The sequence below is a fragment of the Solanum dulcamara genome, chromosome 10, assembly GCF_947179165.1.
Source record: "Solanum dulcamara chromosome 10, daSolDulc1.2, whole genome shotgun sequence".
NCBI classification, from domain to species: Eukaryota; Viridiplantae; Streptophyta; class Magnoliopsida; order Solanales; family Solanaceae; genus Solanum; species Solanum dulcamara.
This window is the reverse complement of record NC_077246.1, coordinates 3,004,145-3,029,391: the sequence shown is the minus strand read 5'-3', so window position 1 is coordinate 3,029,391 and position 25,247 is coordinate 3,004,145. Positions and strand designations below refer to the sequence as shown.

General features: G+C 34.2%; 4 protein-coding genes, 1 long non-coding RNA gene and 1 pseudogene across 6 annotated transcripts; 2 read left to right on the top strand and 4 right to left on the bottom strand.

Moving 5' to 3' along the window:
• Positions 1-1,212: 1,212 nt before the first annotated feature.
• On the top strand, positions 1,213-6,320 carry LOC129871661 (uncharacterized protein At4g29660-like). 2 transcript variants are annotated; one of them, XM_055946619.1, is made up of 3 exons: positions 1,213-1,350; positions 4,545-4,757; positions 5,930-6,320. In XM_055946619.1, exons 2-3 carry the CDS (start codon positions 4,575-4,577, stop codon positions 6,047-6,049), a joined length of 303 nt encoding a protein of 100 aa, XP_055802594.1. In that variant the 5' UTR covers positions 1,213-1,350; positions 4,545-4,574; the 3' UTR covers positions 6,050-6,320. The 2 variants fall into 2 exon arrangements, with proteins under 2 accessions (XP_055802594.1, XP_055802593.1); XM_055946618.1 differs by lacking the exon at positions 1,213-1,350 and adding an exon at positions 2,888-3,085.
• Positions 6,321-9,981: 3,661 nt separating this feature from the next.
• Positions 9,982-12,530, bottom strand: LOC129870782 (transcription factor MYBS3-like; annotated as a pseudogene).
• A 2,131-nt stretch (positions 12,531-14,661) lies between these two features.
• LOC129870959 (probable acyl-[acyl-carrier-protein]--UDP-N-acetylglucosamine O-acyltransferase, mitochondrial) lies at positions 14,662-17,781 on the bottom strand. The gene is made up of 8 exons (XM_055945828.1): positions 17,770-17,781; positions 17,478-17,602; positions 17,294-17,420; positions 16,909-16,990; positions 16,695-16,810; positions 16,511-16,594; positions 16,050-16,154; positions 14,662-15,252 (listed from the first exon to the last, which is right to left on the bottom strand). The coding sequence occupies exons 1-8, from the start codon at positions 17,779-17,781 to the stop codon at positions 15,229-15,231; spliced, it is 675 nt and encodes a 224-aa protein (XP_055801803.1). The 3' UTR covers positions 14,662-15,228.
• On the top strand, positions 17,624-22,245 carry LOC129870629 (serine acetyltransferase 5-like). The gene is made up of 2 exons (XM_055945453.1): positions 17,624-18,232; positions 21,523-22,245. Exons 1-2 carry the CDS (start codon positions 17,843-17,845, stop codon positions 22,012-22,014), a joined length of 882 nt encoding a protein of 293 aa, XP_055801428.1. The 5' UTR covers positions 17,624-17,842; the 3' UTR covers positions 22,015-22,245.
• Positions 22,246-23,589: 1,344 nt separating this feature from the next.
• Positions 23,590-24,257, bottom strand: LOC129870887 (uncharacterized). Its single transcript, XR_008762152.1, has 2 exons — positions 24,142-24,257; positions 23,590-24,054 (listed from the first exon to the last, which is right to left on the bottom strand). It is a non-coding gene; the product is annotated as an uncharacterized LOC129870887 (long non-coding RNA).
• A 27-nt stretch (positions 24,258-24,284) lies between these two features.
• On the bottom strand, positions 24,285-24,982 carry LOC129870957 (mitochondrial carrier protein CoAc2-like). Its single transcript, XM_055945826.1, has 4 exons — positions 24,833-24,982; positions 24,614-24,740; positions 24,348-24,532; positions 24,285-24,293 (listed from the first exon to the last, which is right to left on the bottom strand). Exons 1-4 carry the CDS (start codon positions 24,980-24,982, stop codon positions 24,285-24,287), a joined length of 471 nt encoding a protein of 156 aa, XP_055801801.1.
• Between the last annotated feature and the right edge of the window lie 265 nt (positions 24,983-25,247).

Genomic DNA, 25,247 nt, shown 5'->3' with positions numbered 1-25,247 from the left:
TAATGGGCCTTATTGACAAATCCATACTTTACATCTTTGGGGCTAATTGGTTCATGGTCCAGTCAAATCTTGGATTCCTCATTGAATTTTATGATTTGGATAACTATTGACTTAGTTTATTGACTTTTACTTGTCCACTGGAATATCTAGCACATATTTTTTTTTAGTAGACGCTTTATCATACAAATCAAATGTTTTTCACTTTATTTGAAAGTTGGAGGTGAAAATAGAAATGTGTTTGATTATAATTATTGCAAATGAGAGGCGATGACATTTCATTTGAAATTTATGAAGATGGAGCTGAAAAACAGGTTATTAAGTTGTTCTTCAAATTTGGAATCCAACTCGCCTTTAAACATTTGGTATCCTGAATTCACTAGTTTGATTAATGCAGATTTTTATCATGCATATCCCATTTAAGGGGGAATTGCTTCCTACCAAGAAACTCCCCCTTGTTAGGGTTCGAACTCCTAGTTAAAGGTCAAAGGATCTAGATGCGTATTCAAAATCTGAAATTTATAGATTTCAACAACAACTTCAAGTTAATATACAATAATAATTGTGTTCAAAGCAAAATATTTATAGACGTATAGTGTATTTCTTAATAAATATACATTATACATGCATAAGCTACTGAATTTCCGTGAAACTCCATCTATCTCATCAGGTCCCTTGGTTATAGCCATCCCTATGAAGAGCAATGTTGGCAATGTCAAATGGGTTGAATTGGATTTGGCCATAAACAAAAGTATGCTTAATGGGCTACTGATAAAGCCCAGAGTGAAATTTCAATTACTAAGTAGGCTTGCACAATATCTGTAAATTGAAGTCCACTTTACAATAAAGGCACATTCTAAGCTAAACTTTGGGCCCATTAAGGGAGAGTAATTAGCACAACACAGCTAAGTGGTTAAGTACATAATAATTTTGAAATACACCCTTAATGTGTAATTTGTAATACAACAAGGGACACTAAAGCAAATATTATAATCCTAGTGGACCCAAGTACAAAATATATTAGCTTAGAACTTACAAAAGTTAAGACAAATATTTAAAGAAAAAGATTTAAAAATTTAAAAACATTACTTATTTTATTTAGTTTCCGACACACCCAAAATAAATACAAAATTTTGAAATTCAAAAAAATTGGCATCTTCTAGAATATAAAAAAGACCAAATAGTGGGGTGAAGTTCAATACACGAACTATTTTTAATTTTTTTAAATGTTTGGCAGGCTAATTCATTTTATGCTGCAAATTTCCAATTTATAAACCTACTTCGCATTTCATTTTTCTTCTCTCACAAAAAAAACCCTGCCGCTCTCTTTTGAAGGATTTTTCTTCGATAATGGTTAGTAAATCGCGTTAATTTTCATATATTTAGTTATTTTTTTAATGTTTTTGAGATAATTAGATGATTGTTGAGGTGTTTATACGATTTGTTGGATTTTTTTTTGATTTGGATGAGCTTATGAGGATGTAGATGAGTTTGTTCTTTGAGGCTGTTAGTATTATGTTGTTCTTTATAATTTGGAGAAAGTATTTATCTTAATTGGAACGGAAAGTGTTAAATACAGGAAAATTTATATAGCTGCAAATTGTTTATCAGTATCGGGATGATGAGATTGAGTTGTTTATAGGATTTGTTTTTGTTTTTTTTGGTCAAGTTTGTTCCTTTTTTTCGTTTTAGAAGTTGGGTTTGGAGTTTTGTATAGCTATGATCAACACTCCAGTATCTTCATTATGCTTGCTTTAGCGTGGGAATGTAGCTTCTTTTGGAGGGCACTCCTTTGAGCTTATTTAGCCTGCCATTTCTTATCTCAGAGAAAGTACAAATGATCAAAATCAGCAAGAGTAAATCTAATGATATGCACCTAAACTTCTGGCGCATACTTCTGCATCTGACAGTTTGCTTTCACAAACAACTGAAAATGCCATCCATTAAGACACTTTAACTTATTATTGTGCAACAGTTCACAATAGTGGAAAGTCACACTCCATACATCTCTAAAGTTTTATAAGCTATACTTCTTAATTTTGACATACTTTCTTTGTATAAAGACGTTTGTTAACTTTTTTCAATTTTACATGAGTAATGTGGTTTCTGACCTTAATATTTTTTTATTTCTGGTAATCCATCTTGAGTTATGTTTTTATATTTTTTTCGTAACTTGGTTTTCATCTTCTCCTGATCACTTAATCTGCATATGAGAAATGATAAACAAAATCAGCACCTCCTGCAAATATGATAATTGTGTATTCCCACTCCCAATTATTGATTATGAGGAAGATTGGTTTCAGAAGGAAGTAAAACAATTTGTTGTTATACACCATGCTGAGTGCCTTGCAATCTTGTCAAGATCTTTGGAACTTCCAAGTGAAGTGGGAGGGGTCAGCAATATCACCCGTCTCTTTTATCTTTTTCATTTCAAGGACCATGTTTCACTTATAATTTTGAACGGAGCATATCTTTCATGATAATTAAAACTATACTTGCAACTTCTAAATTTAGCTAGATAGTTTCATTTTTAATATTATAAATCTTACCAGAATCAGACTTCAGATACATGTATCTGGCGCGTTCAGATACATATGGTCAAAATTAGGTGTAATTTGTTCTGAATACACTTTTTTCATATGTATCTGACTCTCTCGCTTGGCTCTCCCCCTCTCGTGCTCGCCTCTTTCCCTTTTTATTTGTATTTCAAAATGTATTTGGAATGTATCGGGTATCTCAGATACATGTATCTAATGTGATTCACATATATCATGGATACACATTCTCTTTCGCTTGCGTCCCTCCTATTTCGCTCGCCTCTCTCCTATCTAGCTCGTCTCTCTTCCTATAAATATGTATTTCTGAGTGTATTTGATAGCAAAAATACATGTGTCTAGGTGTATCTAATTTGAAATCATGTATAATAAAAAAGGTCCAAAAGAAAAAATGAAATTGGGCCATTTAAATGGAACTTGGATCTAGCCCAAATTCATTCTAATGGTTCCCAAATTCGACCCGGTTTCTCCTGATTTCTACACTGAACCCTTCAGTGTTCTCTCTCGCGGTCTCTCCCTTTCCCCCTCTTAAGGTATTCTCCTTCCTAATATTTTGAATATGTTTTTTTTGTCATTTTTTTTAATTCTCTTTGTGTATTGATTGATTAAAATAGATTTGTAATGTAATTTTAATTGAAATTTGTATTCTATTTGCTTATGGTAAAATTTAGTCTATTTGCAGCATTTCAATCCAATCATTTAGTGAAATGGTTAAGCAATCCAACTAAACTATGAATGCTAGAAGTACCGATTTTTTTAATTTTTCTTTTGAGCTCAGGGTTTATCAGAAACAGTCTCTCTACGTTCTAAGGTATAAGGTTTTGGAATTACACTGGGTATGTTGTTGTTGTTTAAATTATGTTTTCCTAGTTGTATAACTATCGGTGTGTTCAGTATGAAGGAAAACTTTTTTCATGGAAAATATTTTCGAAGAAAATAATTGGGTTTGTTACTTATTTTTTGTGTTCGGTGTGTAAGCAACAAATATTATCCTAAAAGTATTTGTATATATATAATCTAGATAAACTAGGGGTGTGGGGTGGTAGGGATGGGGGCTATGAGGGTGGGGGTTGAAGATGAGGTGCGTTGGATGGTGGGGAGGAAACAATCTTGTTGAATGCTACTTGTGAAACTTGTTTTCTCTACTTTCATTAGGTAAGTCATCATTTTAACGAGTTTTTTTCCTAAAATAAATATTTACCAAAATTTTAGACCAACCGAACATGAAAGGGAAACTGGAAAATGTTTTCCTCTATACTGAACACACCCTATATGTAGCTCCGAGGGCTTTGGTTTAGTAATAAGAGGGCAACACGTGTAGACGCACATCATGGGTTTGAATCCTGTTGTAGAAAAAAACCTAGTATTTCAATGGAGAAGGGTAGAGGAGTGGGCTCATTATCTGTCAAGTTTCGTACCGTGCTCCACTAGAGCTTGGGGATTTCTCAATTGTAAAAAGGATGTATAACTATACGGTGTTTGTATCAAACTTGTAGAATAGATGGCTTTCATGGCATCACTTTTGTTGATTTCTAAACAGCAAGCTATATATTTTGTTATGTCTTTCTTGATAGAACTCCTCATGTTACCAAATTACTACTCTACTGTTTGTTCTCTTGCAAGTGTTCCTCCAGCTTATATTCCTTCTTTTAGTAGTCCCTAATTACAACATTTACATATTATGTTTTCTAGCAATGATTTGTAAGTTTTATTCCACAAAATTATGGTAATATCAAAATGATATGTTTTACTTGAGTCGAGGGTCTATCGGAAACCTCTCTACTTTTTCAAGATAGGGGTAAGGTTGTATACACACCACCCTCCCCTGGCCTCACTTGTGGGATTACATTGTTATGTTGTTGTTCTTGATGTTCAACTATCTAAAATTGAGCAGTCCTGCATTTAAAAAACTATCCCTTAATAAATCTTGTTTCTGTTTTTCGCATATTGATAGCTACATCTTCCAATTAACCAAATATTTCCTTTGTGCAGTTCAGCTGATAATTGAAGGATCTCGTGGAAATGGCAACGTATTTGTGGAGGAAATATGCAGATTATGTATACACAAAATGGGAAAAGACGCTCCTCTGGGATATGGTAGAACCATTTAGGAGACCAAAATCATTTACTCCTCTTGTTACAATCTACGTAAGTGCATTTTATACAGGGGTTATTGGAGCAGCCATCACTGAGCAACTCTACAAGGTATAGTGGCTTTACATCCTCTTTTTTAAAGTACTTAATGCTTGGCCTCTCTTTTGATGATTTACGGGATAGCAGCTTTAGAAAGTTAGTTTTGGAAGTTGGAGTCACCCAATTGTAGATAGTTCACCAAGTGTAGGGTATATAGGACTGCACATCACTTTATTAAACTTCCCATGTTTACTTCCTCGACTTTGCTCCTTTGTTCGGAAGGAGGCTGTTTTTTCATTTTGATGATCAATAATTATGCATCAACTCTTTAGTTTTGCTCCCTCTCATTTTTATACGTGGAAAGTGTGACTTATTGTTTAATCAGTAAAATTACTTTGTGAAAAATTAATTGGGAAGCGTGACTTCATAGAATGAACATTCCATACATCTTTCAGAAGTTTCAAGATTTTGATTATTCGGTAATTCCCAAAGTATTATTAAACGTTTCTAATTTGTAAACAAGCTTATTGTTAATTGGAAGGAGTACATTGTTTGTTAGTTCTTTTTTCTTAATTCATGACTTGAAGGGTCTTTTTGCCCAATTGCTCTTGAGAGATGGAGAGATGCAAAAAAAAAAAAAAAGAAGCTCCAAAGGGAGAGTGAGGCTACAACAGATTTCAGGTTTTTTTGTTGAAAGGGTGGTTGCCTCTCTCTGTATTAGCCCGTGATTTCTCAACCCCCTTAACATCCTTTTTTTCAGGATTATTTGTACAAATTATCCCTTTCTTCCCTCTTACAAAGGAACTATTAATGGCCTGTTTGGGGGGTTGCTACCATGAATTTTCTTTTATGCCTCTTCATTACTTCCTTTGAGCTAAAGGTCTATCGGAAACAGCCTCTCTATCCAAAAGTTAGGGATAAGGTCTGTGTACATCCTACCCTCCCCAGACCCCACTTGTGGGATTACATTAGACATGTTGTTGTTGTTGATTACATAGTTTGTTCCGTCTGTCTGAAAATATTGAAGCATTCAAATTAAGAGGATTTTATGAATTTATCTGTTTTATCTACTCAAATTGCTTCTGTTTTTTTTCCCCATCTAATTCTTGACTTTTTGGTATTTATACGTTTTATTAGTACTTATTTGCTCAACATAAAGACATCCCTTTTTGCATTAACAATCAGATTCTCTACTGTCCTAAATTTGTATCTTAATATAAGAGTTTCCTTCCCCATAATAACAGGAAAAATACTGGGAAGAACATCCTGGGCAAGAAGTGCCTCTAATGAAACCAATGTTTTATGGTGGCCCTTGGAGAGTAATGAGAGGCGACGTTCCTCCTATGGGGAAGTTCGATTTCTAATCTGCATTCAGTTGGATAGTTATTCGGTAGCCAACATAAGCTCTATGAGAAGGAAAGGTACCACCCTAGGCTTTTGTTCAACGGCAAAGGTGGTACAACAGCACGCGATTGTGTGATAGGTGCACACGACTTCAACTCAGGCCGGTTATCCACCAATTCTGGAACTGGTACGTAATAAAAGAGAGGTACCATTTTTCTGTAATTGTTGTGCATTTATATTTGAACTATCCTCTCTTGTGAAGATTATAATATAGGTTTCCAATTTTCTCTATACCTATCTTGGTCCTTCCTTATATTTCTCCTTGTCTTCTTATTTTTAATTGGTCATATTATTTTCAAGATCAATTATATATTTACATTTCTGGTTTTATGTTTGTGTTTGTTTGAAATATCACAAGAAAGTTACTTTGATGGCTGGATTTCCCAGAACGTATGAAATTTGATGTATAAAAAAACCATAAGCATGAAGTTCACACTAAACGAATAATTTATTTCATTTTTTCACCAAAGTCTAAAAGTTTTGTCCATCCCGCAAAGAGAGAGTAAGCTATGCGTACATCCTTCCCTCCCCAGACTCCGCTTGTAGGTGTGGTGTTGTTGTTGTATGAAAGGTTTGTCCACAGTACTTTATTAGAGTACTTTCTCTTTACAATTATTGTTGCAGATTATTGAAATGGCCTAACCACAAGGGACAACTCTTAACAATTATAATGAAGCAACTCGAGGGTGCATTGAACTAGACATGTGTTGAACTAGACGTGTCAAGTGGGTCGGGTGGGGTTAGACCTGGCCCGTGTCCCTTTAAGGCTTCCTCCCATGGGTTCCCGGAGCAGTCGGGAAAGGCTCAGCTTAAGGAGCTTGGTTGGGAGTTGGGCCATTTTGAAATTTGGAGTGAGAGACACAGGCCCATTAAGTAAATTTGTTGTGCCTGGTGAAGTTTAATTGGGCTGGGTTTTATGTCGTCTTATTATAATTTTATAAAGTTAAAATTACCACACAAAAAGGTCAAGTGTTGAACTAAGATACAAGAAGTTGAAAACAAAGGTCAAGCATAATTAAGGGTTTAACATGCAAATAGTTAAATAATTAATATATGGAAGTAAAATTTACATAGCTAGAAATCACATCTTATTACTTCTTATATGTTAAAAGTTGTGAGGTCTGTGACGGAGGACGGATCAAAGAAAAGGATTGATAGGTTTTTACAATGTATGACCAAAATTAAAAGAAGAAATTAGATATTCATCTCTCATTCAATTTATTTGATTTGATTTGGAGTATGAGTCGAGTCTCTGAATTTTACTTGTGAAACTACACTGAGTATGTTGTTGATTTAGAGTACATTTATAAAGGGTGACTAGAAGGACCCATGTGTATTTCTTGATAACTCATTGATAGTAATATGTACTCCTTCTATCTTAGTTTTTCTTTATATTCCAAAAAAGAAAATGTAATGTTTTTTTTTTAAATTTAGAAGTGATCTAACTGTAAACTTTTTATCTTATTTTTAATGAAATAATTTATAGTTATATCTAAGACTTGTTTTAGACTGCAAGTTTTCAAAGTTTTGAACTAGGAGTAATTTTCTTCCATTTGTTCAAATATTGGTGGACAGTCATCAGGTACCTGGGTTAATGGGAGGCTAGGTATTCTTGAAATAGTCAAAGTGTACGTAAACTCTCAAATACTATGGTTATAAAAAAAGTTTTAAAATAAAATTTATATTCACTCAAACAATATGGCATAAATTGATATTTAACATATCAATCTTTTTAATTTGTTCTAAGGTCACTATCTCTAAAAAGTAAATAAATGTAGGACCAGCTGACAAATGCCAGGTGCCTATTTAAGTTAGACACAAGATTTTATTGTAAATTCTAAAATATACCCTCACCCCACCCCTAGTCCCCCACCAAGAAAATGCCAAAAATATAAAGATAAGTGTGTTATTTGGGTATTATTAAGGATGTTTAGTATTTGATTGATTATGTTTTTCAAAAAAAAAAATTAAAAAAATTGATCAGTCGAACATGAAAAAATTAGAAAAATATATTTATAACAAATAAATTAGAAAAATATCTTCGTAACATACCCTTAAAAGTTAATAGATTTAGTGATTTCTAAATCATCCACACGTGCACATACACGCATATAACAACTTATCTACTTTCACTAGATAGGATTAAAGTTTTGTATATGTCATTCTTCCTAGACAATACTTATGGAACTATATTGTGTATGATGTTGTGCACGTACACATATACACACATATTTCGTATCAAAAATAGTGGGACATTTAATTGAACTACTCATTGTAAACATGTTATATCCATCTCTCGATGGATGATGATTTCTCTACAATTTATATATATATATATATATATATATATCACCGATTAAGGCTTATATCAAGATATATATGATTTTCAAAGAAATAAGGGTAAATTTTGATTCTACCACCGATTGAGGTGTATATTAAGGTCCATTGATCATTGTCAAATTATTTGTCTGAATTTTTAGGTGTATATGTGAATGAAGGTACAATTATTGATTGTTTCCAATTTATAAACGTTTCAAGAATGTACTTTTATATCATCACTTCAAATTTTGGTGGACAGAATTATTCGATCAAAGTTGAAGATCTATCTGTAATAACTTTTCTAACTCCAAGTAGGGGCGGATCTACGTTCGGTCTAGAGGGTTTGGCGTTCGTTAAAAAATTACACTGTATATAGAAGATAATTATTTTGATTTGCGTGTATATATTTAACATTGAACCCCTAAGCATAAAAGCAAGGGACTTAGCTCAGTGGTAAAAAGGTTCAATATTTCGCCTAGTTGAGTTAGTTCGCGGATTCGAACCTTGTTAATCACGCTTTTTTTCTTTCTAATTTTAGGCGCATTTGTAGGCGTGCTTGATTGTTTTTGAATCCTCTTGATAAATTTTTTGCCTCCGCCACTACCTCTAAGGTAGAGTTAGATCTGATACATTCTATCCTTATTAGTTTTATTTGTGAAATTATATTGAATACCTTATTTTTATTGTAGAATTACTCGACAACGAAAAATAATGAAAACTCTATAAAATTAATAGGGAAGCATACAAATTGATCAGAATATCGCACGATTATTAAAAAAGAATGGTTTTTTTATGTTTCTCTAGTGATTTTGTCCTATTAAATCTGGAGTAATAGTGATGATGGACCCCTTTTTGTAGGCAAAAGTTGACCCTAAAAAATCCAAGTATATCTCACTTTGGCATATTACATAATAGCTGACCTGAAAAGTAAGATGCTAGCTGTTTCAACATATGTATCTTTTTAAAACTAAATAATAATTAGGCATTTAATATTCTAGATCTACTGGCCTGATTAAATTGGATACGAGTGGTGTAGGCTTTCTAAAAAAAAGGTAAAATGATACCTTTCAAAATAATTTAAATCGAAACCTCTAACTAAGAATATAATTAGAGTTTATATCCCTTTTTTATTAATTAATTATAATTATATATTGAAATGTTTTATTGTCATATTTTTTTTAAAAAAAATTCTTATTAGAATTTCTGTCTCCACAACTAACCACATCATGGTAAAAGCCTATATATCATTATGTATACATAGATATACCCATGAATCTATTGAAGCATAAAATCATATGAAAGGTATAGCACAAGAGCTATTAGGAAATAGATCTTCATAAAGTACTTTGTTCTAATTTATGTTGCTTGCTCAAACTCTTCAAAAATATTACGAGATATATGTTAAATCCTCCAAAAATAGTCATACATGAGTACAACAATATTTTTAGAAAATCTGAACTATAGAGTTTTTAATTAGCAAAAGATTGAAGTAAAAGATGGGGAATAGAAGTGTATAAATGGACTTATAATACATAGTCAATATGTTACCTTGGGAAAAAAGAAGAAATAATACAATCATTGTGCTAATTAATCACTTGAGAACACTAATACTAAAGTCACTTTCAATTAAACATTAATTAGTACAAGTTAGGTAACTCTAATTGGTCCAATATTCATGAAAGTAGTTTGGATGGTGATGAATTATTTTTATCAAACAATATTATTTCTTGGAGATGAGAGACTTAGCTCCAAATCAAGAGTTCCATTTGAAGAAATGGACTTATTTGGAACTTTATAGTGATGAGAATTTTGTGATATGGTAATTTCTTGACAATCTTCTTGGCAATTATGAGCAAAATCTGCATATTTGTTGTTGCTCCTTGCCTATCAGGTTTACAAAATAAAAGTTAATAATTAGTAATATGTATTCACAGTGTAAAAAATATATTTATATGATCAATTCAAGTATAAGTAAATCTCTATAATGGGCATTAAGAGTAACTAACCTACTATAATAGGTAAACTACTTTGATTATCTAAAAGTATCTTTATCAATGTGTATAACTTTAATCTCATGCTGATCAGATTCTTCAAAAATTAAGATGTACCCGTGTTCGACCCTCTTAATGCATTCATTTTCTAGGATTAGACACTACTTAAGGACATTGTGTCCGTTGGAAATTAACTCGATAAGTCATCGAAAATTCACTTTTTTTAATAGTGTAACATGTGTGACAGTGGCAGAACTAAAATTTTCACTAAAAAGAATTAAACTATAAAATAGAAAACACATGAAAAAATAAAATAAAAATCATATTATAATAGATATACATTTCAAAAAATTTATCTATTTATTTACGCACTGAATTTTCTAGTTGAAGGGGTGTCATTTAACACCCCTTTTAAGACAAAGTTGGCTCCACCAATGGTGTGCAATGATATTTTTAAAAGATCCAAAAAATATAGCTTACATCCTAGGGATATAATACCTCAAAATTTTTACTTAGGAAATTCACAAAAGAAAAAAAAGTAGGATCGAGCTACAAATAACTTCTCTATCTAAACAACAAAAATTATCCTTAATTCTATTATAGCTACGAATTATCAAAATATTCTATTAGCTACGAACAATTTATATCGATTGATTAGCGACGAAGTTCAAAAATAATATATTTACCATGTCAAAGAGGCTTGAACGTCCTTTCTTTTTGTTGAGACTTGATTTTCTTAGAAAATATTTTTGAGCATGACTTGCAACTTGAGTTGGAGTCCTTGTTGTCACAAAATGTCTTGAAATTCCTCTCCAATCTCCTTTACCTAACTTTTCAAGTCCAATTAAGAATTTTCTGTGTTCCTCTTCTGTCCACGAAACTCCTGTTCGTCCAATATAAATATATACATATATCAATAATCACATTAAGGGCGGCACGACGATGGAGAAAGCATTCTGCGTTCACGCCAAATTTGGAAAAAGGTCGCACCATAAGGAGTGTAATATAGATAGTCTATCCTGATATAAATATTAATGGTTGCTTTAATAATCGATCACATTATCAATATAAATTAAGAGAATATTTCTATTGGATATAATAACCATGACAATGTCATAACCCCCCTTTATATATATATATATATATAACGTTACAATTAGGACAATATAGTTGAAGTTGTGTACAAGTGCTCACAAGAAAGATACATGTTTATGTACGGCTACACCCGCTACAACACAATTCCATCAAGTTAGGTCGATTATCTGAATTTTCACTATCTAGTATATCTCGTTTTAAGCTCATCTCAGTTTAATGTGCAAATTTTCACTATACACACACACAAAAAAAATGAAATTAGCTATAATTTCATCGCTAAATACTAAATAGCTAACAAAACTTGTTAATAATCAATCGGTAAATAGGACTAGCGGCCTATATATTACTAATTCATATTTTTTTTAGTAGTTCATATTGTCGGTTTCGGTCTAGGTTGTTGGTGATGATAGGGTTGAGGGTTGCGGTTGGCTGACAACCAGCATAAAGCTAGCTAGTCAATTTATGATGAATTCTCATATAAATATAAAAAAGATGTGTGATGACAACATGCAAATAAGAAAAACCATGATTTAAGAAGATGATTCCCCATACCCCCACCCCTCCACCACCACAAACCCCTACAAAATTAAAAAAAGCAATGATTTTGGATTAGACCATATAGTGAACCACAAACTAGAAATTAATGAGTGTACAATAAATATGAATTAATTAAATGACATACCTTTCTTCCTTTCACCAACACAACCTACAAGAGTACCATCAGAGAGATAACTATTATTATTATTAGTAGTAGTACTCTTTTCACAACTTTCATTAAGAGATGGAGAAGGAGATGATGATAAGTGGCTATTTGTTAAAAACAAACAATCCAAACTAAAACTTTTCTTCAAATTATGACTAGGAAAAGAAGATGAAGAAATATCAAGTTGCACTCCAAAAAGCCTTAATCCACCAATAAAATTATTACCACCAATAGCACATTTCAAAGTTCTACAAGTTCTTGAATTATGACCAATGTAGCCACAATGTGAACACTTTCTCCCCATCTTCATATAGACAAAAAAAAAGGCTAGTTTCACAAATGTTTTTTTTTTAAAGTTGTTGAAATGGGAGGAAGAGGAGGGTTGTGTATATATCAAGAACTATTTAGTTTTTTTTTTATAAAAAAAATATGATTATGATGTGTTGTATAGTACAAGGTAGAATTTTATGAAAATAGCCAAGAAAAGATGATTGGATGGACATTAATGTTTTTGGTTGGTTGGATATATTATCCAAGTTGGGGGTTTTAGAGTAGAAAGCAACAACTTTTTGGTGTCTCTACCAACGACAAAATTAAAGGAAGATAATGGAATTATTGTAGACAAATAATGTTAAAAGGTCTTATCTCACAGAATTACTACTGTGCACAAAGCATTTTGCGTTCACTTATATTTCGAAGAAGGGTCACACATCTCAAGAGGTGTTGATATGCGTAGCTTGCTAGTGTAAATATTAGTAGTTAGTTCCACGGCTCGGACTTATAACATATAGCTAACACAGAAATAACTTTACCATTTCTCCAAAACTTCAATTCATATTAAGTATATATGAATTTAAAATAAATTAATCTCTTTATTAGAATTTGGCTCTGCTACGGATTATAACTTACTATAGTTGTATGCATTAAACTCTATTATTATTAATTGAAAAAGAAATGGTCAATAAGGTCATCTAGTGGTAAATATTTGGAAATTTTTTGATGTTGATCCATCAATGGCTTTTTGAACATTGCACAAATGGTGACCTCTTTTCCATTTTTGGGGGTGGGTGGGGGTTGTAAATAGGGGAAATTTCACAAATAACCATTATAATAAATTTAATTAGGCTCTTTAGCTATAATTTGCATATTTACGGGTTGTAATTATAGTTTAAGCTGTCTCATTTGTATAATTCGCAGGTTTGTATAATTGAACAATTTTTATATAAACTCGAAACAACGAATTTATACAAATACAAATATTTGAACTTTAAACAGGTATACAAATTATATTATACAAAAGTTATACAAATGTCAAATTATTCAAACTCGAACGGTAATTAACAATAAATGTTAGGGGCGAATTATAAATTAGCTAAACTATAACTATGTTAACTAATTAATTAGTATGTGTTTGCTTATTCACCAAATTTTCCCTCGTAAATAAGTCCAATATATGTTCAAAATTCATGAAATTAGTTCTAGCAAAGACTTGGAAATTGGAATGTGTATGTATAAAGAGTCAGTAAATAAATTCTATCATGTAATATTCTTTTTGTTATGATCTAGAAATCTTCAAAGTCCTGCAACACACAATTTAAAATGCGATGAATAATGAGTTTATTGCTCTATCTTTCTTTATTAAATATTAGATTTATAGAATCGCTTACTATTTTTGAATTTTTAAAAGATAACCTATGATTTTCATAATTAAAAAAATATATTTTGAAGGTTTATAAGATGCTTAAAATATTGAAAATGATAAAAGCATCTGAAAAGGAAATCATTACTTTTCTCAGTTGATTGGATTATAAGTGCGATAAATTATTTCACGTCCCTGCATAACTTCTTAAAGAATTTTTCATACAATCGGCTCCTATTCAAGATTGGATTATACATATTTTTGAGATACTTTTAATTTTTTTTAAGGGGGATTGTCTCTATCCATATAGAAAATTATTTACCTATCAGAAATTTTGAGTTTCAGTGGGTGTGGGTGTGGATGCGGGTGGGGAAATTCAGATAAAAAAGTGTGCACTTTCAAATTTTACACTATATAAATACAAATTAATCAAAATTTTAAAACAATAACCAACACCCAGTGAAAAACCAACCAATATACCCACATAATTATCATATCATTGTACTCCACATCCCCTGAAGGAATCTTGATTTTCAAAAATAAAAATATCACTCTTCCTAACCTTTCTTGCTGATTTTTTTCTTGTCATAGCACAAAGTTTTGATTTAAATATCTTTGGCACATCACAAGTTGGGGATACTAATGCAATATAATACTCTCTTTGTTTCAATTTATCTATCTTATTTTTGTTTTTAGCCCGTTTAAAAGTATCTTTCCTATTCAAACAATTCTTTAATTCTAACTTTCCATATGCATGTGTAAGACTACAAAATTAAAAGGCATTTTGGTACATTCGACATATTTTTAGAGTATGACCACAAGATTCAAACCTATCATTTACTTTCTTAAACTCCGTGTCAAGTCAAAAATCAGACAAACAAATTGAAACAAGTGAAGTAGTAGTAGTATATATCCACATTCCACACTAATGAATGTCTACCATCACAAGAATCTAACTCTTTAACCTTGGTAAAGAATTACAGATTCAGAGTAACACAGAAAGGAATTTGTTGCAAATGTTGAACTCTCTCTCTATCAATATAATTATAAGGCGATAAACAAGCGATATTGCTGCTTGAATCAATTAGCAGCTTCTGCTATCGATAACACGATGACATAGAGCCAGGGACACTATAGTTGCTCCCGGAGAGGAAGAACAGGTCAACGAACTACTACCATGAATCACGAGATTCTGGAAAAATGCAGTGGTGAGATATATGTATACAAACTATGACATGATGATGAACTTCATTTAGTCCATTCATCCGGAACTTCTTCTCAGTTCGTTACTCCTAGTGCAGCGATGTTCACCTTACTAAAACTTTCATAGGACGTGCAGGATATCGTTGCTTGTTTTCACTCTGTCATTGGATGAGATCAGAAGACCATGATTCAGGTGAAACTCGGTATTCTTAACTGCAAAACATAATGAATTTTCACAACATATCCAATGAGTTTAGATACAACAACAACAACATAGCCAATGTGTAATTCCACAAATGGGGACTGGAAAGGGTAAGATGTACGCAGACCTTAACCCCTATTTTTGTGGAGGTAGAGAGGTTGTTCCTGATAGGCCCTCAGCAAGTACTACGAACCAAGTATTCAGTAAAATGAATTTACCATTTTGCAGTCAACATACAAATAGTGGTCTTAATTCGAATAGAAAAGACTTGCTCAAGGTATACTTTTAGGACGGCATATGAAAAATAAAACAAAGAGCAGACTTACGAAGAAAAGATGCTAAGACCCACTCCAACTTCTAAATTTACAAATTCCATGACGATTTTCAGCAAAAGAATCATGTATTGACTGAACCATGGAACAGACAGCTGGAAATAGACCCAGGTCTTTGTGCTGCTCCTGAAAATACGGACTCTGCGCATAGCGGAAGCTTATGTGCACCGGGCTGCCCTTTTTTTAAACTGATAATACATCTATCTTTTAAGGATTAGTGATCAACGTGATATGCTTTTATAGATCACGAATATTGCGGAATTAATTGAAATAGTACATCAACAACAACATACTCAGTATAGTCCCACAAATAAATACATCCCACTTACAAAATTACATGACCAGTGCAGTGAAGACAGACCAATTTAAAATCCTCGAGAGCAATCCATATCATATATATGGTATTTTGCTTATCAAAATTCAACTTCCTACATTTGTTAGAAACGAAGTGCAATTGTTTTTAAAATGAAACAAACCTCCATAGCAGAAAACCCACGACGTCTTAAGCCTTCAAGATTCAACCCACGAAGCTCAGCTCTTTCCCCGGAGACAATTATGAACTTTGGAACATCTTGAGAAACCTGGAGGATAAATAGATTGAGATCCAAAAAGGAAACACATACTTGATCTCAAATTCAGTTAGTGTGCTCCAATCCAAGAAAATAGGTGCTTCCAATCTTAGAAATGCAGATGAAATAATTAGATGATATTCAACTTAAAAGTAAGTGGATCGAAGCTTAGCTTTCATGACGTGCAAATTACAAAGAAACTTAAGCGTCTAGCAATTATAGATGCTTTGCTAGCTTGAATTATGTTTACATCAGGGGGAACACGAGAACTATGAAACTGTTGGTATCTTAGTTTAGCATGAGAGGAAGGCTGAGTCTTTTGAAAAACTAAAAGACAGCAAATACTTTGAATTAGAGAAGAGTCTCACCACTGAACCACCACCAATGAAAGCATACGAACCAATACGGCAAAATTGATGAACTACGATACCTCCTGCAGTGTGAGCATAGTCCTGTATGAGAAGAATATAAACCATCATCTATCAGTTCGATTAAATTTTTCCAGAAAAGTTCATGCTTCGTTAAAATGACTAAAGAGGAATAGTCAATCACCTCCACCACAACATGACCTGCAAGAAGTGTACTGTTTGCCAAAATATTGTTGTTGCCCACTTTGCAGTCATGAGCTATATGGCAAGAGCCCATAATAAGATTATTATCACCAATAACTGTTTATGTAAGCTCGTTAAAGATAACTATGTACTGAAATTTATAACTTTCTGCGCTACAAAAGAACTAACAAGCTAGTTTCATACGTTTTTATCACTGGGAGTTGAAGATCGATGGATGGATACATGTTCCCTGATTTCATTGTTGTCACCAATCTCGAGAAAACACTCATTCCCAAACTGAAATGGTCAAATTTCAAACAAGATAATGTTATTTACATTCTTAAATAAACACCACCTACTTAAATTTGAGGGTGGCGGAGAGAGTGATCATGATGAAGAGACGGATCATCGTACTGATGGACACAACTTCGAGCTCATAAGCCAAACGAAAATGATTCTCATTTCGACGGCAGCACACATTTAAATCTATATGTTGTAATAAAACAGTATTAAATAAATTTAGCTGTCAATTCTATCAAGATGTTTTTCAAATTTCTTTTTAACTTTTTTTGGTAATGAGTTTAACATCAGGATACTGACCTTATATTTCATGTCCTGGCACTTGACACCAATTACAGCATGATGCCCAAAAACATTGTTTCTCCCGACGACTGTATGACCAAGAAGATCATCTCCAATTACAGTACCACTGCTAAAAATATGCACCCTAAACGGTACTGGAGAGAACAGAAAAGAAGTAAAACTCAAGTAAAATTGAACTCACGTCATCAGGATGCAATTGTCCCCGAGTTCAGTATTTCCAAAGATGTGGCTTCCAGGGTACAGTTGACAAGCCCTTCCCAACTTTGCAAAAGGCCCAATAGTACAGAAGGGACCAATTGAAACACCCTACAGAAAGAGAAAGCTCCTTAAACTATCTGCAATATGCTAATTCACCTAAAGCTCCTTAAACTATCTGCAATGTTTTGATAAACAATTTTTTGGACCGCTCAGCGAAAGCTTTAGTGGCTGTTTTTTTTTAGAAAGTTGACACGTGTTATCTTTATCTGCGTTACTTTTTTCCCCATACATACTCCCTTAAAAATTGGAAAAGAAAAATATCTCACGAAAACGACGCCGTATTCCGAGATGCCAGCCGAAGAACACCGTAACGCGTCGCCGGCGACGCCACATCCACCGACGGACACGGCGGAAGAAGCTATCTGGTTATGGACACAGATCAAAGCAGAAGCTCGGCGCGACGCCGAAGCTGAACCGGCATTAGCGAGCTATTTGTACTCAACTATACTTTCTCACTCTTCGCTTGAGCGTTCGCTCTCTTTCCATTTGGGAAACAAGCTTTGTTCTTCAACGCTTCTCTCTACTCTTCTCTACGATTTATTCCTCAATAATTTCTCTACTGATCCTGAGCTACGCGCCGTCGCGTCCGCCGACCTTCTCGCCGCTCGCTACCGTGACCCTGCCTGTGTTTCCTTCTCTCATTGTTTGCTTAATTACAAAGGCTTCCTTGCTTGTCAGGTTTGTAACTACTCATACTTGTCCACTATTGATTATAAACTAAGTGATAAATTATATTTTTTATTTTCTAATCGAGATAAGTAAAAGTGGACGTTTATTTTTAGCATAGTGAATAAGTAAAAGTTGGGATTTGGATGTTGAGATACATTATATGAAAATTTGATGATTGAAATTGTTGAACTCAGTGGCGGAGGCAGTATTTCTGCTTAGGGAATTCAATATTTAGAGAAGTAAAACACGCAAAAAAGCCATAGGATTCAATATCTACTACTCCCTTCGTTTGTTAGTGTGGTTTTGACTTGGAATGAAGTTTAAGAAAGTAAATAAAAAATTTGAATCTTGTGATCTTAAAGTAAAGATACGTACAATGTATCAAAATGTTCTTTAATCTTGTGGTTTAAACATGTTATATGGAAAGTTGGAATTAAAGAGTTGTTAGAAAAGGAAAGAGACGTTCTTTTTTAAACATATTACAGACTAAAAAGGAAAGTAAGACAAACAAATTGATACAGAGCATATATATACTCTAACTACAAAATAGTTTCACCCTTGTACATACTACGTGCAATGTAATTTTTCGATGATGTACCCCTTGTGGAACCATAGCTCCACCCATGGTTGAATTGAGTCTTCATCAGGGAGACTCAAATATTCCCATTGCTGCCTTGGAAGTTATACAAAACAAAAGATTGACATAGGATGTTAAAGGTATATGTCAATCTACTTGAATCTACTTGAATATGAGACTGATAATTTGACCTCTTTTTAGTTTGGGATTTGACATTGTTCAAGACTTGGTACTATACTACTATGTTGTGACAATAGGCATATTTGGTCAAATATTACATTATTACTCCCTACGTCCCAATTTAAGTGTTTTAGTTTGACTAAGTATGGAGTTGAAGAAACAAAGGGAGACTTTTGAACCTTGTGCCTTAAATTAAAGATGTGTCTAGTCCTTTCAATTTTATGGTCTTAAACTTGCCAGGTAGAATGTTGGAATTGAAAAACTTACTAAATATAGAAAGAGGCACTATTTTTGGGACAAACCCAAAAGGAAAGTAAGACACTTGAACTGAGACTGAGGGAGTACTAGTTTAGTAAGGTAGCGGGTGGAATTAGATCTTGTCTTTGGATGTATACTTGGTTTGCGTTTGGATAATAGTTGAGTTGAAGTTGAAAAGAGAGCATTTGAAATTAAGTTGGAAAACATTGTGGAAGTTAATGTATATGTTTGGACATGAACTTCACTTGGAAAAATAGTTTGTGAATGTTGTGAATTTGTGAGTAGAAGTCGAAGATGTGAAGAACCTGTTATGACGGAAGGACGCAAACCTAAAAACAGAGAAAATAAATAACATCAAATTTAACGTGGAAAAACCTTTCAAATCGAAGGTAACAACCATGGGATCTTCAAAATCCGAATTGCTCCACTATAAATATAAGAGTACAAATAATCGAGAGAAATAACCTCACACAATTCACTCGGAATAAAAAGAGGTTCACACAAGTGTTAACGTAACACTTGTGTCTCACCGTTTCTCCCCCTACACAAAACTCTCAAAGCCCCTAGAACTACATTGTGAATGCTACCAAGTTAGAAGGAATAAGCTTCTATTTATAGAGTCATAAACCTTTTTCCTATAAGAAAAAGGACTAGCCAAATATGGAGACATTGTGTTTTCCTTTTAGGAAAAGGAAAACCTAATTATACTAGGAAAGTCAGGGCAAACACCTAACAAATCTCCCCCTTGGCCTGAATTTCTAGCAAAATAAATTTGCTCCATCTTCTTCACATAATCTTCAACGAGTTGCATCTCCATCTTCATAATCTCCTCTGCAAAATCTATGCCTCGACACAGAGAACTTCTCTGAAAAATTTCTCCAACAAAAATCTTCATTACTGTCAAAAAGTTGAAGCTAGAACTGAACCCGCCAAGATGAACACCCATTTTTAACCTCGCTCTGATACCACTTGTTAGGAACAAATATAATTAGGTGTCATGCGGAAGCTAGTAAAGCAAACCTTGAATGACCATGAGTAAGAAGACAAACAAGAAATATACCATAAGAGACACAAATATTTAACGTAGTTCGGTCAACTGACCTACGTCCACAAGAGGAGATGAGCAATCCACTATAAATATGAGAGTACAAATAATCGAGAGAAATAACCTCACACAATTCACTCGGAATAAAAAGAGGTTCACACAAGTGTTAACGTAACACTTGTGTCTCACCGTTTCTCCCCCTACACAAAACTCTCAAAGCCCCTAGAACTACATTGTGAATGCTACTAAGTTAGAAGGAATAAGCTTCTATTTATAGAGTCATAAAGTTTTTTCCTATAAGAAAAAGGACTAGCCAAATATGGAGACATTGTGTTTTCCTTTTAGGAAAAGGAAAACCTAATTATACTAGGAAAGTCAGGGCAAACACCTAACAGAACCTCACTTGAAATAAGCTTTCAAACCACTATTACAAGATTTCATTTATAGTTCAAATCAGACTTCACTCGGTATCCGAGACTTCATGGCCAAACTACTATTTGGAAATAATTATTTCATGGCTGAACGGGTTAAAATGGTGAAAGTGTGTGCTGCAATGGAGCCATGGATTTGATGGACTAGTTAAAAACTTTTGATAGGGAGAGAGAGAGGGGTCAGTGTAGGTTGTACTCCTATTTTCGTACATTTTATTGCTCATCATCCCAATTGATGTGCATGCTGTTTGCTCAGTAGTCTCTAGTATCTGGTTGGTAGGTATGGTTCGAAAGAAGTACAAAGATAAAAGGTTGCCAGTTTGGTGGTCTGTACCGTTCCTTGTTTTTTCTATTCCATTCCAATCCAATTTGACATAGGCGGCTAATGGAACATCGTACTCCTGGGTTTTCCTGTTTATTTGTGTAGGAAGTCCCGAACACACTTATATATATAAATGAATGTATGCAATTTATCTTTCCTTTTCTGTTAAACAATGTTCAGTAGCTACCATGAGGTTCCCTCTGAAATGAGGCATGTAAGGGAGCCACTACGAAGAAGTTTCGGGAGTTACGAAGGAAGCTTCGAGCTCTGCTGAATTGGCTCCCCGCTGACAATGAAATAACTTTACAGATGCATTTGGTTAACAAATGTGAGGCAATTTTTTATTTTAATAAAATGAGTAGCTATTAGCATATCATGGAAATTGAATATTGACAGATTGCCTGTGTTTCTGCCCCCAGTCCCCTTCTTGACTCTCTCTGCAGATGGTAGTATTAAGTACTAACAATTTAATGTTTTATTTTTCAGGCACATCGAGTGGCTCACAAACTTTGGACTCAATCCCGAAGGCCACTTGCACTTGCACTTCAATCCCGAATCTCTGATGTTTTTGCTATTGACATTCATCCAGCCGCCAAAATCGGAAAAGGCATCCTCTTTGACCATGCAACAGGAGTGGTTGTTGGCGAAACTGCAGTTATTGGAAACAATGTGTCGATTCTTCACCATGTAACCTTAGGAGGAACTGGTAAGTTTGGTGGTGACCGACACCCTAAGATTGGTGATGGAGTGCTCATAGGTGCAGGTGCCACAATATTAGGCAACGTAAATATTGGCGAGGGGGCCAAGATTGGCGCTGGATCAGTGGTATTGATTGACGTGCCACCACAAACAACTGCAGTTGGGAATCCAGCTAGGTTGGTGGGAGGGAAGGAACAGCCAACTAAGCACGAGGAATGTCCCGGAGAGAGTATGGACCATACATCTTTCATATCTGGATGGTCTGATTACATCATATGACCTGCATACCATGTATGATATATTTGCAAAATGAACAAGTCATCGTCGTCGTCGTCGTCTCAGAACTTAACCGAGAGGACAGAGGTTAAATCTTACTGCTGCTGACTACTAGTTCAACAGTCTATTTATCTGTCTACTCTAAAAGATTATTCTTCTGCTTTTCTGTACTTACTTACTGTGAAGGTTGAAGATATCCAGTATGGATGAATAAAAAGTGTAATGTTCTTGGAATTGAGTAATAGTTAGCCACAATTCTGCACAAGACACATGCAAGGGGGCCGCCCCAAAATGCTAAATACGGAGAAAGGTAGACGACTACTATAGGTTGAAAGATTACGAGATAAAAGAGATTCGATTCGAAACTCTAATATGTCCAACATTCAATGTTGAAATAATTTCAGAGGTTTTCCCTGACTTTGTCTGTGTCAACAAGCAATTTGAAATACCTAGACCTTTATAGAACAAGTCTGAGTCGACTCTACTACATGCTGATTTTTCTGAATTTGATGCTGATTTTTCTGAATTTAGTTGAATTTGATTGGTCCATCAGAAATGGCATGGTGACCAATACTCATTGTTTTGCAATCAAACATATTTATTTTTGGCATTTTGAGGTCATAAAACACGAATTCATAATTATGGGTGCATTTGTGTGTATTAGACTATTAGTACATGTTGATTTTCTTGAATTTGATTGACGAACTACGATTGACCTATAATTTGGTCGGTCCATTGGAAATGGCTCGGTGGCCAATACTCACTATGAAAAACGTTGTGTTTATGGCATTTCGAAGTCATGAAACACGAATATAGACAAGCTGGAAGCCACTCATTTCTACAAAGAAGTTGAAAGGCTTTAGAGGCCTAAAAGGAGGATGCAGATTGCAGGCTATATACCAAAAAAGTTGTATGAGCTTGAAGATATTGAAGAGGAGTGCAAGGCGCAGGTATTGGATGTATCAAGTGAACAGTTAGCTAAAATCATGACACAATGTCACGGTCCAAGCCCATAGCATGTATTATCTGTTTTGACCCAATAGATCTCATGATTTGTCCTAAACTCATCACACTCTTCTCTCATTCTAATGTGGGATTCGTCTAAGGTATCACATGCATTCTTTCTTTAAAAGCTTGTTAGTCCTTCTCTATGACCCGCCCTCTGCCATGGGCGTCACACACAGATTGTTGAGAGAGAGTCAATCGTCCGAGAAAATAAGCAGTTTCATCATTTTAGAGATGGTAATGTCACTGCCAAAGACTAATGGTGAAGTCCATCAATCTAGATTTAAGCAATTCCTACAAATTTCACAGTAGAGTTACATGTAACCAATTGGTGTTTGAATGGTCTTCAAAACTTGTTTATAGAAAGATATCAGTCTTTACATTAGTATATGATCAATCTGCCAGAGAAAACACATACATGTCTGATTTCTCCACTTCTATGCTGCTACCTTTGCATATGGAACACGATTTATTATCGACGAGAACTAAAGAATTTCATACTTAACACAATTGACATAGAGTAGCAACACTTCATCAAGAACTCAGATCTGCTTAAGAACAGACACTCGAACACACAAATATGCGCTACTCTTCAGGTCATTAAACTTGTCAATCAATGTATAAGATGCCAGAATGAGGCATTAGTTTACAGCAAGTTGTTGTTAATATACATTTTTGCAGTGTAACCTCGTATACAGATGAATTAATAAGAGGATTTGTAGCCAATCCCAACTAATTTGGGATTAAGGCAATACTATCTGATTGCTTGCAGTAAGCAACTTATTGTAAAGAAGAATTATGCCTATGTTAAAGAATGGAAATTTACACACTTTAGCAGCTCTCAAGATGGCCAGTTTTCTGAAATTGAACTTGACAATCTCTGATCCTGAAGAAGATTGGCTAAGAGTGCAGAGTGGATGGTTGACTATCTCTGTTACTAGTGACGACTTCTACAACAGCATCATCTCGTGATGGTACTCTCAGGTATGCTTTCATCATATCGTAAACACTAAACCCAATTGCCACAGATGGTACAACCTTATTATCAAACATAGTATAGTGATCAGTTAATATAATAGTTACAAAAGGCAATAAGGGCCAGTCGATGTGCAGTCTGTTTCTTACCTTCAGATAGTTGAGGCTAAGCCCCGAAAATAGTTGTTTCCATCCATGTGTCCGTAAAATCATAACAAGAGTATCAGCTGTTCCTTTCATTTCGTGGCTGTTAGATGCTGAGAGTCGCTGGACGTGAAAGTTCATGTATTCTATCATTCTAACTGCAAGTTTGTCACAAGAATAATTAATTGACTTATGCAATGTCACTAAATTACCTGCATTTGCCGCTTAACAACATCTAGAGGATAAGTGAAAGTTTGTCCTAGAAGTCCTGCTACAGATCCACATGCTAGTTTTATCGTGATATCATTCTTCCGCTCCTTAGGGACATGGCTCTTCATTTTCTCATAGAAGTAAAATTTCAGCCCGGCATATGGAAAGATTCCATAGAGTGATGGAGCTGGAATGCAACATGCACATTACGTAAGAAGACTTGCAACTAACAGTATATACAAGTATCACAAGGCAAAGCACTTCATACCAACTCCACGGTATAGGCCCTTTATTCCAGCTTCCTTGTATGTCTTTGAAAAACAATCCTTTATTCCCTTGTAAACTTGTTCACCACTAACAAACCCTTGTATATTCAACTTTTGGGATCCAACTACCTAGCTGATTATATGTGAATCAGTCTTCAATTGTTCACAGAGCAGTAAAGTGGATTTTTCCCCCCAAAAGAGTATGTCTTTATGTTTCTCACCTGGTAAGCCAATTTAGTTCGAACTAAATCAAGTGGATAAGTAAAGAGTACAGCAGTCCCACCAGTAAATGATCCTGCTACGAGATCAAGAATGGGACCTTTCCCCACTCCGGGAATTCCATCTATAATGAATTCATACTTACTTTTCATTCATAGCACATTCCACTTTTTAATATTCAATAGCACCAATGTATCTCTAACTAACAACTGTGGAACAAAAAACAAAGGTATCTCTAATGCTTGTATGAGGAAAAGTAGAAAAGTAAAAGAAATTTTTGCGAGTACTACAACATCCATCATTCAATCCTCGAGTCTTCCTGGGAAAAATAGCGCCAGTCTAATACGTAACATAATAGTTAGTTGCCAGAACAGTTTGACCTATAATTATTTAATAAAATGATTGTGTGAAAATATT